Genomic DNA, 18,503 nt, shown 5'->3' with positions numbered 1-18,503 from the left:
GAAACTAATCCAGAATGTGGCAGCTGGACTGGTGAATGGTGATGCTGTGTCTTCAGACGATGGGGGGCCATGAAAGGCCTGGTGGCCGCTGGAAAAACCACCAAATTAGCGTGGCCCTTGGAGGCCGGCACAAGGACTGCCAGAAACTCCAAAACGCCTAGCGCCCCCCCCCCCCAATTAAAACAAATAAAGTACCCTCCAGAACCGGGACGTTTCATGTAAAATGCAAAAATCTGCCCAGAGGGGCATGCCGACCCCCCAAAAGAGGACATGTCCAGGAAAACCTTGATGCATGGCAATCTTGCATTAACCGAACCTAAGCATTTATGTCTGCCTTCAAATCAACGATATTGTGGGGATGGGGGTCGTCGAGGAGTTGAGTCTCCTGTCCTTGGCAACGAAATTTGTCTGTGTTCATCCTTAAGTGGGAGGTGGGTGAATATTCAGGATAATCCGAAATTCCTTTCTTTGAGCCTGCGGTTGGCACCTGGCTTGTTCCAGAGTCACCAGAGGTCATCAGGGAAGGTCTTGAGTCATAATTAAGAGTTACGTTGATCTTACGCCACGATCTGCAGAGATAATAAATTCACATTAATTCGGGTTGCCCATATGCGCGGCACTTCCGACCTGGCTGGTATTCGGCCCTTGTAAACAGCGTACGGGCGGAAGTCGCTGAAATGTCGGAAGTGTCGATTTTGGCGGATTTCTTTTCAGATAGCTCAAAAACTCCAGATTGTCACTTTTTGAAATATGCCGACCCTAGATTAACACCTGCTCCCTCTCCCCCCCTCTCTTGTCTAGGCTCCAGAAGAAGATGGCTCTGTTTGTGAAGGACAACTGAATAGGGGCGCTGCTTCTCCTACCCCCACCCCCCCTATTCCACACACCCCCTCACTCCTCACCCTATTTTTCAGCCAAAAAGTCCCTTACTTGGGTTGAGCCATTCTCCTGCTACCTGATTGGGCCAGGTCACAGCAGCGCTGAACCCCCCCTGGACCAATCAGAGTTTCCCTGATAGCTGCTGTGGGAGGGGCGCCTTTTTCCTATCGCCCCTCCTGCCTCCAAATGGTTTGGGGGGCAGTCTGTGTTCTCCAAACTGCACAAGGTAACTGCCAGTTTTTTCGCGCACTGCCTCAATGAGAACTAGAGAACTGTTGCTCCGTTTTTTAATTTTTATAAAAATTTGGTTTCTCGACAGTATTCCTTTTTTTTATTCCTATTTTTGTTTTGCAAAAGAGCCGCTGCTTAGTTAGTAACACGGGGGGTGGAGGGCTGCAACTTGCCCCACCAGTATTTCCCCCCAGGTGAGGGCTTGCTAAGGAGCGGGAACGGTGAAATGGAGCTCTCGTTTCCGGCGGGGTGGGAAGTGGGGCTCCCACCCCCCATTTCAGTTCAGTATTAAGACTGCGGAGACCTGGCTATACTCCACATTTCTTGACAAAGCAGCCTTTCCCCAACCTGGTGCACCCTCTGGGTGCTCTGCACTACAATTCCCAGCGCTCTGTGCTGGCCATCGCTGTCGGGAGTTGAGCATCAGAACATCTGGAAAGGCAAACCAGGTTGGGGAGGAGGGTGTTTCCAAATGAAATCACCAGGGAAGGTAGGTAGGAAGAGAAAAACAAAACCCCAAACTACAACGTTCTGATGCATCGGCAAACTCTCTCCTACCGTCCTTCCTCCGTAATGAATTGTCCCGAAGTTTAGCAAAGCCCTCTCCTTTTTTTCCTCCGCCTCCCCCCCCCTCCGGTTAATTGCTTTGTAGTTTATTTTATATGCTTCGATTTTCTTCGCATGACTTTTTGTAGGAATCTCTCTTTTTTTGTACTTTAATAAAAGATCAAATTTGGTCCTGTTCCTGTTTTGTCTCTAACGTCCCTCTCCGAGCAGTAAATCGGGGGGGGGGGACGCTCCAGATGTTCGTTTTTATATTATTTTGTTTTTGCTTATTTCTTTATTGTTCACTCTTTGCCATGAGCTGAAAATTGCTTTTCATTCTGGTCTTTTTTATATAAAATAAAATAAAATAATGCAATGCCAAACAACGTCCAGCCACAAAAATTAAGGTGGGTCGCCCAAAACAGCCACCTGGGGCATTGAAAGAGGTGCGTCTTCAGAGTCCTCTGAAATCTGGGCAATGAAGGTTTTGGGTGCACCTCTGGTGGGGGGGGAGGCAAGACCCCCCCCCCCAGCGAGCTTCAGACCTGGAAGTCACAGCGACTCTTGCACCACACATCTTCCAGCTTGCTGTGCTACAACTCCCAGACTGTTGAAAACAGGCAGGCGACGAAAACCACCGCAACAAAAACCAACCACTTTCATTAAAAGCAGTCGGTTCCCCAAAGCCTGTTGAAAGAAGAAAATGTCTTCGCCTGCCATCGAAAGGACCGCAAGGAAGGGAGCCAATCTAAACTTCTCCAGGACGGGAGCCAGCAGCGAGAAGGCACTGTCTAACCATCACCACCAAGCATTCCTGGGAGGGGGGCTGGGGCAGAGAATGGCCGCCCCCAAAGATTGCAGAGCCTGGGCAGATTCATGGGGGAGAATATGGTCCTTCAGAGAGCCTAAGCCAGATGGGGATTTGTAGGTCACAACCAGCGCTTGGAATTGTGCCCAGATTTCTTTGGCGATCCCTCGTAGCTGAGCAAGATTGTCTTCCATGAAAACGCTTTTAGCACTGAGTCTGTAAGTGACTATGGAGGCCAATTCTGGATCCACACGTCCTTCCACAGTGGGGACATAGGTTTCCGGTCAGGAGTCCATCATGGTGTGGATTTGCCAAGTGTGCCTTCCTCTTAGCACATTTCTCCCTTGCGCCCTGAGTTCGAGTGTCTTCAAAGCCCATGACACCTTTGGTAAAGACTCTTGGAGGCTTGCAGGCCAGGGCTTCCCAACTGTTTATACTACATTTTTAAAAAGATTTGCTTTGAGGCAGTCTTTCAACCTCTTGTTGACCCACCAGCATTACGCTTTCCACTTTTAAGATCGGAATAGAGTAGTTGCTTTGGAGGTCGATCATCAGGCATCCGCACAACATGACCAGTCCAATGAAGTTGAGGTTGAAGAATCATTGCTTCGACACTGGTGATCTTTGCTTCTTCCAGGACACTCCCATTGTTGGAATCTTTTGAGGAGTTGGAGATGGCGTTGATAAGTGGTCCATGTTTTGCATTTTTCAGAAACAAGCTGGTGTCAGTGCCTTTCCTCTTACGAGGAACGGCTTAGGGAGCTCGGTATGTTTAGCCTGCAGAAGAGAAGGTTAAGGGGTGATATGATAGCCATGTTCAAATATATCAAAGGATGTCATATAGAGGAGGGAGAAAGGTTGTTTTCTGTTGCTCCAGAGAAGCGGACACGGAGCAATGGATTCAAACTACAAGAAAGAAGATTCCACCTAAACATCAGGAAGAACTTCCTGACAGTAAGAGCTGTTCGGCAGTGGAATTTGCTACCAAGGAGTGTGGTGGAGTCTCCTTCTTTGGAGGTCTTTAAGCAGAGGCTTGACAGGGATATGTCAAGTATGCTTTGATGGTTTTCCTGCTCGGCAGGGAGTTGGACTGGATGGCCCTTGTGATCTCTTCCAACTCTATGATTCTATGATTTTCTCAATGCCACCGGGAAATGCCAGAGATTGAACCAGGGGCCATCTGCGTGCAATGCAAATATCTTGTAACTATAGCTCTTCCCCCACAAGGATCAAAATGGAGAAACGTCTGCCTGCTGAACAAGGGGAAATCAGAATTGTGGAGTTGGAAGAGACCCCCAGCGGTCATCTAGCCCAACCCCCTGCCATGCTGGAGTCGCAGCAAGCAAACCCTGGACAGAGATTACCATCTGACCTCTTTAAAAATCTCTCAAGGGAGGAAAGCCCATATTTCGTCGGAATATCATTTCTTGCCCTGCTCCATCATCCACATTGACAGTCCTGCAGCCGTTTTGCACAGCTGGCTCCTTGGCCACTGAACAGTTGCCCAGGAGAGCGCTGCAGTTCCCATGCTGCGCCAGGAGGGGGCAGCGTTGCACAAGGCAGAAATGCGCTTCCCGGGGACCATTTTAGCTGCATCCATTCAAGAGCAAAAATAGGACTCTTATGAATGGGAGATGCAGGATTGTAAAAAGGGGGGGGGGGCGTGGGCTGAATGGAAGCAGAGGACACAGCTTGCCTTTGCCGCTGCCAAATCCCTGCTCTCCCCCACCATAAAGAAGTCTTCTTGAGACTCCCCACCCCAATAAATTGGTTTTTTTTTTTTCTATGGGGGGGGGAGGCTGAGCCAAGACCCCCCCCCACACACCCTCCTTTATATGAAAGTTCCATGCAAAGCAGACCCCGCACACGTCTCCTGGCACCCTCCAGATATTCGCTGTCTTTTTTTTTCTGCAGGGAGTTTGAGGGGGCCACGCGGTTCTCCCCCCTCCCTCATTTAACCTGCACAACAACCTTGCAAGGTAGGCTGGGTTGAGAGGCAGCGGGCTCAGGGAGCCTTGCTTCAGGGCGGCAGAGGGGAGATTTGAACCCTGGGCTCTCCCGGCTCTGACAAACCACTAGGCCACGCTGCCTGGGAGCTGTAGCCCAAAGCATCTGGAGGGCGCCAGGTTGGCGATGGCATGGCGACTTCACCACGTTTTTTGGGGGGGGAGCAGGGGGTGGAGGAAAGGGAATGGAGCCCGGCTCTCCTCCTTTCACCCGAAGCGTCTCGTCCCCCCACATCTCCCAGTCGGTGGGTGCTGCCAAGTTCCTCCTGCAAAGAGCCGCCTGGCATCCTGCCCTTCCGTTGACCTTGAAGTAGCCCTGATGGGGAGGCAGCTACGGGCTCGGCTTTTGCAGGGACAGGAGGGGAGCGAGCCTGGTTTCATTTTATCCCATCTTGTTTCCTTCTGTTTCTCACACGCTCAGCCTGCCTCGCAGGGTTGTTGTGTCGAGCTCTTTGGAGGAAAATAATAACAACCAGCGACAACAATTGGTACCCTCGCTCATTGCCCCAGCCACTCTGGGCAGCTTCCAACACATAGAAGAACATCGTAAAAACTTCCCTATGTATAATTTCTGCAGTTTGTTTAAAGCAGGCATCCCCAAACTGCGGCCCTCCAGATGTTTTGGCCTACAACTCCCATGATTCCTAGCTAAGAGGACCAGTGGTCAGGGATGATGGGAATTGTAGTCCAAAACATCTGGAGGGCCGAAGTCCGGGGGTGCCTGGTTTAAAGTTTGGAGTCACTTGGGGAGATCAGAACAAGCTTTGTTCCTGAGAGCTAAGCTATGGTAGACTATGAATGCAATAAAGAAGCAATATCATCATGTCAGAAAAGGCCATTTTGCACGTGAGTGGTCTTATTTAACATTAGTTACAGGTAGGTATTTTATTTATAATGGGACCCAGGTGGCACTGTGGGTTAAACCACTGAACCTAGGGCTTGCTGATCAGAAGGTCGGCGGTTCGAATCCCTGCGACGGGGTGAGCTCCCGTTGTTCGGTCCCAGCTCCTGCCCACCTAGCAGTTCGAAAGCACATCAAAGTGCAAGTAGATAAATAGGGACCGCTCCGGCGGGAAGGTAAACGGCATTTCCGTGCGCTGCTCTGGTTCGCCAGAAGCAGCTTTGTCATGCTGGCCACATGACCCGGAAGCTGGCTGCGGACAAACGCCGGCTCCCTCGGCCTATAGTCGGACACGACTGGACCTGATGGTCAGGGCCCCCTTTACCTTTTATCTTATTTATAAATAAGGTAACTTATTTAACATTAATTAAAAAAATTCCTTCAGTAGCACCTTAAAGACCAACTAAGTTTTTATTTTGGTATGAGCTTTCGTGTTCATGCACACTTCTTCAGATACACTTCTTCAGATACATTAGTTACGCCGCAACACCAGAGTCGTTCGCGACTGGACCTAATGGTCAGGGGTCCCTTTACCTTTACCTTTAAGGTGCTACTGGAAGGAATTTTATTTATTTATTATTTTTATTTTGTTTCAACTACATCAGACCAACACAGCTACCTACCTGTAAAGGTAAAGGGACCCCTGACCATTAGGTCCAGTCGCAAACGACTCTGAGGTTGCAGCGCACATCTCGCTTTATAGGCCAAGGGAGCCGGCGTACAGCTTCCAGGTCATGTGGCCAGCATGGCAAAGCCGCTTCTGGCAAACCAGAGCAGCGCACAGAAACACCGTTTACCTTCCCGCTGTAGCAGTGCCTATTTATCTACTTGCACTTTACTACAGTAGCACCTTAGAAACCAACTAAGTTTGTCATTGGTATGAGTGCAAACTTGGTCTCTTAAGGTGCTATACTGGAAGGAATTTTATTTATTTATTATTTTTATTTTATTTAACATTATTATTGGTGCAAAATACAAATACAAAAACAGCCTGGAGGGCCCCTAAATATTGCGGTTTTGTGTATTTTATTGCAGTTAAATCCCATCTTTTCCTCCAAGGTGTTCATGGTTGTCCTGTTCCTCCTCATTTAATCCCTAAAACAGGGGTTAGCAAACTTTTTCAGCAGGGGGCCGGTCCACTGTCCCTCAGACCTTGGGGGGGGGGCGGACAATATTTTGAAAAAAAAATGAATGAATTCCTATGCCTCACAAATAACCCAGAGATGCATTTTAAATAAAAAGACACATTCTACTCATGTAAAAACAGCCTGATTCCCGAACCGTCCGCAGACCAGATTTAAAAGGCAATTGGGCCGCATCCGGCCCCAGGGCCTTAGTTTGGGGATCCCTGCCCTAAAACAACCCTGCAAGGCAGGGTCCTCTGGGAGAGGCAACGACTGTCATGTGGGAGATTTGAACCCAGGTCTCTCTCTCTCTCCCAGGTCCTAGAGACCTTTCCCCTTTCTCTTGGATTGCCTGTGGGCCTGCTTTACTCATTTCTAGAGAGCTTAATATTAATAGACAGCCCTATGGGTTTGCAACCGGGGGGGGGGGAACTAAGGTGAAAACAGTTAAAAAGAGCATTATTATTTTTTAACAAAAGGATAAAATAGGAACCGGTTTAAAATGAACCGTCAGTGATATCCGAGCTCTGATGGTGCTTATTCGCTTTCTTGCCCATTTGCCCCTCTCCCCACCCCCCAAAAAAAGTTGACCCTCGGATCTTTTCATTGCCCCCCACCAAGGGAAAAAACCACCCACCGCCCAGGCTACGCTGGAGAAAACAAGGTGGCAGGAGGCAATGGGAGTATTTATAGTCCCTCTATAAATACAGTATGGTGCCTCTCTTTGCAGAGACCACAGGCCAGTGGGGAGCCGGGGGGGGCGCTTGAGAGATGCTGTCTAAAGCCCCCCCTCCCTCCACGAAGGCCAGATAATCCCACCCCACCCCAAGGAAAATCCCATAAGCTGCTGCTCTTCCTCTGTCCTTGCAGAAGGATTAGTCCAGGTTAACGCTTTCGGCCCCAGAGCTCGGGGAGGCTGCACAGTTTGGGACAGAGGGACATTCTGGGCGGGGGTCTTTTTTTTGGTAGGGTGGGGGCTTTGGGACATGTGTGGTGGGGCCATGTGCAGCCATGATGTGCCCCTGTGGGTTTGCCTTTTTGCAGAGATGTTTTTATTTCGTTTAATAACACACAGAACCAGTGCTATCCCCCCCCAAAAAAATGTTTAGGGGGTTACTCATCTTTTCCAGTCTTGAAAGACCTACATTGGCTCCCAGTACGTTTCTGAGCACAATTCAAAGTGTTGGTGCTGACCTTTAAAGTCTTAAACGGCCTCAAAGGCCCAGTATACCTGAAGGAGCGTCTCCACCCCCATTATTCTGCCCGGACGCTGAGATCCAGCACCGAGGGCCTTCTGGCGGTTCCCTCATTGCGAGAAGCAAAGCTATAGGGAACCAGGCAGAGGGCCTTCTCGGTAGTGGCACCCACCCTGTGGAACGCCCTCCCATCAGAGGTCAGAGAGATGAACAACTACCTGACATTTAGAAAATACCTGAAGGCAGCCCTGTTTAGGGAAGTTTTTAATCTGTGATATTTGATGTATTTTAATGTTTGTAGGAGGGACCAGGTGGCGCTGTGGGCTAAACCACTGAGCCTAGGGCTTGTTGATCAGAAGGTTGGCGGTTCGAATCCCTGTGACGGGGTGAGCTCCCGTTGCTCGGTCCCAGCTCCTGCCAACCTAGCAGTTCAAAAGCACATCAAAATGCAAGTAGATAAATAGGAACCGCTACAGCGGGAAGGTAAACGGCGTTTCCATGTGCTTCTTTGGTTTGCCAGAAGCGGCTTTGTCATGCTGGCCACATGACCTGGAAGCTATACGCCGGCTCCCTTGGCCAATAATGCGAGATGAGCGTGCAACCCCAGAGTCGGTCATGACTGGACCTAATGGTCGGGGGTCCCTTTACCTTTACCTAATGTTTGTTGGAAGCCGCCCAGAGTGGCAGGGGAAGCCCAGCCAGATGGGCGGGGTATAAATAATATATTATTATTATTATTATTATTATTATTATTATTATTATTCCTGCTCATATTGAAATGAGGCCTCACAAAATGAGATTCACAAAATGTTTAGGGGTATGTGTCCCCCTGCATCGCCCCCAGAAAAAAAAAGCACTGCAGAGAACAGTTAGAATAGGTGGAAATTAAGAAATCATAGCATTATCAGGTTGGGAGGGGCCACGCGGGCCATCTAGTCTAACCCCCTGAAACGGAGGAATTTTTTTTGCACAAGGTGGGACTCAAACCCATAACCCTGAGCTTAAGAGCCTTGTGCTCTACTGACTGAGCGATCCTTCTGGAAAAGCGACAATGTCAAATGTGGCATGGGTACTGTTGCTCATGGGTTCATAGAACAAATGTCCCAGGAAATAATATTGGCATTTTCTGACCATCAAATGTAGTTCAGTTTCAGGTTTCCCAGGCTTGTGGCGAGGGCAGTCTGAAAATGATGGTTCTGTTGCATAAGTAATAATCAATCAATAAGGCCACAACCATTTATTTGCAATTTCCCAACCCACAAACATAGTATAATAGAATAGAGCGCACGTCCATAGTACAAATCCGATATATCTGTAATAAAGGACTGTTCAATCGTATAAAGAAAGGAGGGTGTTGTCAAATTATTATCTAGTCATAATCTCAAATTATGTGTGATTTTCTCCATTATTGGTCTGTACCAGAATGCGTGCTCGGTGTACGATTTCCTGCTGTTTTGGGTTGAGCTGCAATTATTATTTGAGCCGGCAAGATAACCATAAGGCCAGTTATTTTGACAATGCATGGACATTGCCATAGCCAAAAATATTCAGCGGCATTCATTTTGGACAGCAGACAGAAGTTCCTTTGGTAATGCTTATCACTTTGTGTCAGAATCGAATCCCGAAAATCTCGCGCCGACTTGCATCGCCGTCATAAATGGTAATATGACTCAATACCTCGAGGAGCAGCAGGGCAGGAATCAATAACACAGGTGCTGCTTAGAAGAAGAAGAAGAAGAAGAAGCAATGAGGGAAAGCTCCACCGGGTGAATTTCAGCCTGTTGGTTAGCTTTGGAGCAGGAGAGGCGACAGTGGCGATAGCTATACTAACTGTTTCTCCGAGTTGGGAACATTCTGTACCGAAAGCCTTGCCCACACCCCCACACCCTGGCCACAAAACACCCCTCCCCAAGCGGTCTTGCTCCTTCCATTCACAAAAGCCCGGAGGTTCCTGGGCCAGGTGCCAGGTGTGTGTGTGTGTGTGTGTGTGTGTGAGAGAGAGAGAGAGAGAGAGAGGGAGAGGGAGAGGGAGAGGGAGAGGGAGAGAGAGAGAGACTGATTCTGCAAGGATTTTATTTACGTGGTCCAAAGAGTGCCATATAGGCAAGGCACCCAGGAGGGACGGACCCCAAGATTTACAGACGCACAGGAAATATTTAGCAAGGGAACAGAATAAGACCCTAACTCTGGGCTACGTGAAAAGGGACTTTCTTTTTTCGTCTGCCCAGAACCCTGCAGCGTTCAGCTTCACTGAATGCCTAGTATATTTTTTTTGGGGGGGGGGGGAGAGAAAGTGATACTGATTATTGGAAAGCCAGGGCTGGATATCCAGGATGAGGCAAGGACTGGCAGGCAACAATCACCTCATCCCATGCTGCAACCCATGCTGCTAGAGTGGTGCATGCTCTGGTTATCTCCCGCTTGGACTACTGCAATGCGCTCTACGTGGGGCTACCCTTGAAGGTGACCCGGAAACTGCAACTAATCCAGAATGCGGCAGCTAGACTAATGACTGAGAGCGGTCGCCGAGACCACATAACACCGGTCTTGAAAGACCTACATTGGCTCCCAGGACGTTTCCGAGCACAGTTCAAAGTGTTGGTGCTGACCTTGAAAGCCCTAAACGGCCTCAAAGGCCCTGTAGACCTGAAGGAGCATCTCCACCCCCATCGTTCTGCCCGGACACCAAGGTCCAGCTCCGAGGGCCTTCTGGCGGTTCCCTCCCTGCGAGAAGCCAAGTTACAGGGAACCAAGCAGAGGGCCTTCTCGGTGGTGGCGCCCGCCCTGTGGAACGCCCTCCCATCAGATGTCAAGGAAATGAACAACTACCTGACCTTTAGAAGACATCTGAAGGCAGGCCTGTTTAGGGAAGTTTTGAATGTTTGACGTTTTATCGTGTTTTTTAATATTCTGTTGGGAGCCGCCCAGAGCGGCCCACCCAGATGGGCAGGGTATAAGTAATAAATTATTATAATTATTAGGAGTTTGTCCAAATGCAACTTCGCTTTTGAGCCTGCCCACCCACACCCAACGACCTCTTCCAGAAACCCCAGGCCTTCCTCCCCCCTGTTCAAGTGCTTCTTCCGTGACCCAGAGTGATAGCACTGCAGGACGAGTTCCCATTTTCTGCGCCTCTTCCACATCAACTTCGTTGGACTGGTCATGTTGTGCGGATGCCTGATGACCGTCTTCCAAAGCGACTACTCTATTCCGAACTTAAACATGGAAAGCGTAATGCTGGCGGTCAGCAAAAGAGGTTCAAAGACTGCCTCAAAGCAAATATTTAAAAAATGTAGTATAAACATCAACAACTGGGAAACACTTGCCTGCCAGTGCTCCAGCTGGAGAACAGCCTTTATCAAAGGTGTCATGGGCTTTGAAGACACTCGAACTCAGAACGCAAGGGAGAATCGTGCTAAGAGGAAGGCACGCTTGGCAAATCCACACCGTGATCAACTCCCACCCGGAGTGTCCCTACTGTGGAAGGACGTGTGGATCCAGAATTGGCCTCCACAGTCACTCATGGAACTCATTGTTAAAACCGTGTTTATGGAAGACAATCTTACTCGGCTACGAGGGATCACCAAAGAAGAAGACGAAGACCCCCTCCTCACCAGGCTGGGCTCCATAGCCTCTAGCGACTCCTGCTAGCCAGTCTGCGGCCAAATCGATTGGGTAATTGTTCCTGAACGAGGACACTTTATGTTGGCATCGATCTGCCCCTGGCAGGGGATTTCTATTTACAGTATTTGTTTTTGCAGGGTTGGGTGGGGCAGGAGTTTTGACTGCGAAGGAGGGGGGGTCTGATGCAAGAGGGACGTTGGTGGCACATATCTTGGGGGGGGGGAACGGGACGTGGCAACAGGAGACTAGCAGCAGGGCACAGCGCCAAGTCAGAATGCATTTCATGACTCTGCAGAGCCGAGGGCATGCGAGGCCGCAGCAAAAAGAGAGCTCCTCCCCCTCCCTGCCTTCTCTCCCCCCCCCCCAGTCTGGCATCAAGCAGCACCGCAGCTGAGAAGCAGAGGGTGGCGAGGGGCCAGCTGGGCAGTCGGACAGAAATGCAGACTGAGAACCCTTGGGGAATATAAACTGGAGGCAGGCAGGGAGGGAGGGAGGGAGGCTGGTTGGTTGGTAAAGCGCAAGCCGCATTAAAACACACACACACACACACACACACACACACACACACACACACACAAACACACAAGCTGCCTGCCTGTCTCGCAATCTGGAAGGTTGCAGGCAAGCGAGGCCTGCAATGAAATGTTGCAGCGCTAGTGTGCGGGGGTGCCAGCCCGCCAGCCCGCCCGCATCCCTAGGATTGTAGAATGGCAGAGTTTTGGAAGGGGGCACCCTGTGAAGCCAAACGTTGGTGAATTCAGGGCAGGTAAAAGAACGCAGGTGGCCCTGTGGTTAAACCACAGAGTCTAGGGCTTGCTGATCAGAAGGTCGGCTGTTCGAATCCCTGTGACGGGGTGAGCTCCCGTCCCAGCTCCTGCCAACCTAGCAGTTCGAAAGCACGTCAAAATGCAAGTAGATAAATAGGAACCGCTACAGAGGGAAGGTAAACGCCGTTTCCGTGCGCTGCTCTGGTTCGCCAGAAGCGGCTTTGTCATGCTGGCCACATGACCTGGAAGCTATACGCCGGCTCCCTCGGCCAATAATGCGAGATGAGCACGCAACCCCAGAGTCGGTCACGACTGGACCTAATGGTCAGGGGTCCCTTTACGTTTAAAAGAACGCAGCGTGGAGTTCAGCTGTGGAACTCCCTGCCACAGGAGGCCCCCGACCAAACTTTTGTGGAATTGTAGAGTTGGGAGGTCCTGTCCAACCCTCTACGATGCAGGGCTCTCAACTAAATCACCCAAGACACCCAACCTCTGCTCGGGAAAACTCCGAGGAAGGAAACTCCAACGAAACAGGCATGTGGTTGGGCATTGCGGTAAAAGGATGCTGGTCCAGGTGGGCCATTGGCCTGATCCAGATCTCCCATTGTGTCCTAATGAAACCCCAGCCAGCCACTTTTCGGGAAAGTGTAGGGGAAAATAGAAATAAGAGAAATAAAGGCAAAGTAATGTCAAGAAGACAACAATTAAAATTACAGTAATAACAATGAAGACACACTTTGATGAAAGGAAGTCAGTTTTTGTTTAGGGAGGCTTTTAATGTTAAAATGTTTTATTTCATTTTTCTGTTGTAAGCCGCCCAGAGTGGCTGGGGAAACCTACCTAAGAGGGGGATAGGATAGCTGCCTTCAGATAGCCAAAGACATGGATGGCGATGAGCGGCCGGTCAGAGGGAAGAGGAGGTCTCGGAAGCCGAAGAGGCGACAGGGCTTAGTGAGCTGGGAGAGTTTGTGGCAGAGAGAAGTCCGGAATCGGAGGCAGAAGCTGAAGGAGGAGAGGAGAGAGGCAGAGGGGTCTGGCTGGGGAAGAGGCACTGGTTTCCCCCCCTCCTGCTGGGACCAGCTCTCCTCCCCTCTGTTCTCCCAGAACCAGAAGAGGCATAGAAAGAGCGGAGGAGAGGTTAGCTGCAGGCAGGCGTAGTCTCCGAATGCTTGGGAAAACCCTGGAGAAGAGGGGACTGGGATGGCTGTGGGGAGGCGGGGACCTATAATCTTGGCAACTGATCCATTGGGGGGGCGCGAGTTCTTGTGCTCATTAGGCCTGACTGCCCATCAAGACTGTGCAGATCCTGTTCTTGCTAATAAAGAGTTAACTCCAACTGGCACAGTGTGATTTATTGCTGTCCCGCCCCTGTATCTGCCTTCTTACCTACCTATGTACGATGTTTTTAAGCAGATAGTGCTTTGCAGAGAGGGGCTTGCAGATTGTTGAGTGTCCCACGCCTAAATAATGTATAGCGGCTCACACCAGAAGCTGATTGTGCTAGAGACCCAGGATGGAGATACTGCGTTACTCATGGAGATTAAGAGGGATACAATCTGTCTCGGTGAGGCAGCAGCTGATGCGAGACTGGCTGGCGTGGCTCGGGGTGGTGTGGTGGGGGAAGGATTAAGGATGATCCGGCCTTGAGAGGGAGAAGGGGAGAGAAGCAAAGGACCAATGATCGGGAGAGGGGAAGGGGGGGGGAGAGCGAGAAGATAAATTAATATAGCTGAAGGGGTGTGTGCAAATATAGGTTACTAGGGGAAAGCGACAGGAGGCTGGCGAAAGATATATTCTCTTCCCCTCCTCTCCTTCCACAAAAGTGTCCACCACAGTGCTGAAAGCAATGGATGCAGGTAGATCAAACCGTTGGATAACCCCGCTGTAAGAAAGCCAGCAGCTACAGACCGCAGCCCCGCTTTCCCATGGTGGAAATGAGTGCCAACAGCTGGTGGGGGGGTGCCTCCTGTTGACCCCAGGAGGGTGAGCAAGGAGGTCGCTTTGCCTTGTCACACTGGCTGAGCAGGGATTTGAACCCTAGTCCAGCACTCTAACCACTATGCCACACTGGCTCTGTTCTTATGCTTGTTACTCCCAGTGGCACTTGGTACCTGCAGGTCTTTTCCAAAAAAACAACAACATTTTTTTTGCTCCCTCTGCAATGAACTGGGAAGCTCTCCCGGTCACCGCGGCAACCCTCCCTTCTGCAGAGATGCGGCTCCCGGTCGCCATGGCGACCGCATCACTTTGGGGAGCTGTCTCAGGTGCTGTTGCTGCTGCCTCAAGTGGATTCTGCATCGTGTTGCCATCGCCACAGGCTCTCAGCCCCACAGCACAAAGTATGGTCTGGGCAGCTGTTCTGCGTGCAGATTAGAGGCCAGGTGGGCCCAGAGAGCCACAGCCAGCCAGGGTAAGGCAGTCCTGAGGCCTGACTCTGCTCCCAGTGTTCCTCCTCGCCCCTGTAATCCAAAACAAGCAGCGAAAAGGAGGTGGTTTAAGGATGTTCTGACCTGGGCAGTGGACTCCCAGGCTCAGTCACTGCTGTGGGCAAATGCACTTTCACCTAGCCGCCTCCTTGTCAGCTGGGCCAGAAGGCTGTGGTACTCCCTGCTACAAGATGCGCCGGGGGGGGGAGCAATTTCTGCCCAGCGACCCTCTTGGTCCAGAAAATCTTGAGCCCTGAAGCACATTGCAAAAGCTGCAGCCTGCACCCTAAGCAGGAATTCTCAGGGACATTTTATTACTGCAAGTTGTGCTGGGGAAAAGAGAGATATTTCATTGCTCTAGCAGTAGCAGAATGACACTGAGGTTCTACCCTCCCCGGTGTGCTCCGAGAGAAGCCAGAAGTTTTATCGCCAGAATCGTGGACATCCTTGTGTTCAGCCGTGGGCTATGTTGCCTGTTAGGGGATTTTATGGGGGGGGGGCACCCAAACGAGGCTTCATTTGGGAATCAAGATTGACACAAATGCCCTCAAGGGGACCCCGTCTGATCCTACAACACCACTCTAGTATCGCACCAACACGAACCCCTCAAGATCAAGCCCTGTGTAATAAAGGCTCCCTTTCCTACCCTTTCTCTGTTGCCTGAGACTCTATGTAACCATATTTCTTTATGAATGAATACCGTGTATCTGTATTTCTAAATGAAACCCCCTTTTGCGACTCTGGCCAAGGGCTCTCAGGGATGCAGGGAACAGCAAGAGGTCATGTAGCTAGGGTGGTGCTTCTCTGCATATCCATAATGCATTCAGGTACCATCCTGCCATTCCCCACCCTCCGAAGCCAGAGGCAATACACACACCAGGACCCATTGTTTTCCCCTGCCAGGTACTCAAGGATCCCCTCCCAGGTACTTACTGGTACTTGCTTATCAATGTCCTGGGACATCGTGCATTGTTACCTCATGTTAATCCTGTTTACCTCCTGTTTACCTGTATGCTAATGCCCCTTGCACCTTCCCCTTTTCTGACGTTTTACCCTGTCACAAGTGATGTATGTATGATGCTTTCGATGTGCATTATGGGGTGGTGGTGGGAACTTTTAAAAGTTCTTGCAGCCCTGTTCACGGTGTTCAGTCTGGCATTGAACCTGCTGCGCAGTAATAAACCTTGCTGTTTGCTCCGGATCGTGGCTGGACTCCTTCCTTTTATACTCCGCAACGACCACAGGCCCTTGCCTGATGAGCTGGGTGGCTGAGCATTCTCGCACCCAGGATTTTGCCCTAACATTGCCCAAAACATCCAGAGGGTACCAGACTGGGGAAGGCTGCTTCATAATTCCATTTCTCCCATCCTTTGTAATCCACAAGTGTGCTTATACTAGCCTCATGCCCGGAGATTTCTCTCCCAGTCCCCAAGTCAGCAATGCAGCCGCAAAAAAATTGGCTATGGGTTAGCGAGAGAACCAGGCAGAGGGCCTTCTCGGTGGTGGCACCTGCCCTGTGGAACGCCCTCCCATCCGATGTCAAGGAAATAAACAACTATCTGACTTTTAGAAGACATCTGAAGGCAGCCCTGTTTAGGGAAGTTTTTAATAAGTGTGAAGTTTTATTCTGTTTTTAATGTTCTGTGGGGAGCCACCCAGAGTGTCTGGGGAAACCCAGCCAGATGGGCGGGTCAGAAATATATTATTATTATTATTATTATTATTATTATTATTATTATTATTATTACAAAGTGACTCTTCACGACTGACGCTTTTCTCATTGTTAAATAGGACTCCTTCAGAGGGAAATTCATAGGAATGGTTAATAAATAAATAAATAAATAATAATAATAATAATAATAATAATAGGACACATGTATCCATGCATAGCCGCTCCACAGGCGCCAATTCATGACACATCTGTGCCCCCCCCAGTGGAAAACCCATGGGGCATGCATGCATGAGCGTACCAGGATTTTTGTTGTGTTGGGGGGGGCAGCCAAAGTTGTTGAGCTTTTTAAAGGTAATAATAGCCCATAAATAGCGGGGGGTGGGGCGGCACAGAACCTCAGATGATCTCAAGGCAGCCCTGTTTAGGGAAGCTTTTAATGTTTGATGGATTTCTGTATTTTAATATTCTGTTGGAAGCCACCCAGAGTGGCTGGGGGAACCTGGCCAGATGGGCGGGGTATAAATTATTATTATTATTATTATTATTATTATTATTATTATTATTGAGTATTTTCAATGCTTTTCAATATTTGTGGATATTTGGGGGGGGGGACTGTCCCCTCCCCGCATGCATGCATGCAAACTCCCTTGCAAACAGTCAATGGGGGTTGCATAGCAAAACGAGCTTCTCCCGCTAATGGCATCCAAAATTAAGATCCCCTTGTCTTAGCAAAAAACAGAGGGGTGCCCCCCTCCCCCCCAAAAAACCACACTTCTCTCCACTTGCTTTGGCGAGCACAGTTTCCGTCACAATCTCACTTTACATTGGCAGCGGGGGTAGGAATCTGCTTTTTCGGAGGCCAATGCCTTCCTCCCCCCCTCACCCCCATTCCTCCTCTCCTGGCTGTCAGCTCACTGAAAAGAAAAGAAAAAGGCTACAGGCAAGGCCTTAATGGAAGCCATTCATTCGGTCTGGCTCGGAGGGGACCAGGGTGCCTGTGCCAACGCGCGCCCCCCCCCATGACGTGCCAAGTGATTTAGTGGGTGGGGTGCCCTTTCCTCGAAGGGCAGCCCCAAATTACCAAGGGGCTATTTATTGTGCCACTCCCGGCTTCAACTCGGCCAGATTTTGAAAAAGCTATGCGTCAATGAAAAAGGACCCTCTTTTTCCTTGCTCTCCCCCCCCCTGCATTCGAAAGGGCTGCCCTTATTTCATAAAACTACGCATCTAGTCCAGTTTGCTACAATGCAATATTTTTGATTTTGAGTCTAATTTTTCACCAAAAAATGAAAGGAAAAATTAATGCATCATCCCTCCAGAAAAAGACCAAAATATGGAGCTGGGCATATGCTATTTTCTAAGGACAGGTGCACATTTAGGAAGAAAAGGCTGCGCTCCCAGTACGTTTCTGAGCACAATTCAAAGAGCACAAAAAAAAGTTGGTTGGTGCTGACCTTTAAAGCCCTAAACGGCCTCTGTCCAGTATACCTGAAGGAGCTTCTCCACCCCCATCGTTCTGCCTGGACTCTGAGGTGCAGCGCCGAGGGCCTTCTGGCAGTTCCCTCGTTGCGAGAAGCCAAGTTGCAGGGAACTAGGCAGAGGGCCTTCTCGGTGGTGGCGCCTGCCCTGTGGAACGCCCTCCCACCAGATGTCAAAGAGAAAAACAGCTACCAGACTTTTAGGAGACATCTGAAGGCAGCCCTGTTTGGGGAGGCTTTTAATGTTTAAGATTATTGTGTTTTAATGTTCTGTTGGAAGCCACCCAGAGTGGCAGGGGAAACCCAGCCAGATGGGCGGGGTATAAATATTATTATTATTATTATTATTATTATTATTATTATTATTATTATTATTATTATAGTTCAAAATGCATCTTGGCCTCATGCGGGGGGAAATGCATTGTGAGCCTGCAGAGTTTGCTGCCAATTATGGATGGGCAACTCGGAAGATGAGCCAAGGTGATGTTTGGTGGCTGGAGTGTCAGACTAGGACCCTGGAGAGACCCGGGTTCAAATCCTCCAACTTACTTGGCCATAGAGCTCATTCCATGACCTTGGGGGCCAATTCACTCCTTCTCCCAGCCAAACCTACCTCGCAAGGTTGTTGTTAGGCTAAATGGACAGGAAGGGAGGAATATGTGCACTTTGTGAGCTGCATAAATACAAAATAATAGCAACCACTGAAAAAGGGAGAATTCTCCTTCGCTCCTGGCGGCCTCGGGGAGGGGCAGGGAAATTCTTCCCACAGCTCCACATCCTATCATTGCAAGCAACGTTTAATGTATCTAAATGCACGGTCAAAAACTCCAACCCAAAAGGCAACC

At 49.8% G+C, this 18,503-nt stretch overlaps 1 protein-coding gene across 2 annotated transcripts in view; it reads left to right on the top strand.

Annotated features, from left to right (window-relative positions):
• The window catches only part of TP53 (tumor protein p53), a 29,907-nt gene extending 28,061 nt beyond the window's left edge, over positions 1–1,846 (top strand). For both annotated transcript variants that reach the window (XM_035135728.2, XM_035135727.2), the window contains exon 10: positions 802–1,846. In XM_035135728.2, the coding sequence (XP_034991619.1) occupies positions 802–841 (40 nt within the window). In that variant the 3' untranslated portion in view covers positions 842–1,846. The remainder of the gene's footprint in view (positions 1–801) is intronic.
• Positions 1,847–18,503: the final 16,657 nt, after the last annotated feature.

This window comes from Zootoca vivipara, chromosome 13, assembly GCF_963506605.1.
Source record: "Zootoca vivipara chromosome 13, rZooViv1.1, whole genome shotgun sequence".
NCBI lineage: Eukaryota > Metazoa > Chordata > Lepidosauria > Squamata > Lacertidae > Zootoca > Zootoca vivipara.
Note: the sequence above shows the minus strand (reverse complement) of the source record. Positions and strands in the feature narration are given on the sequence as shown.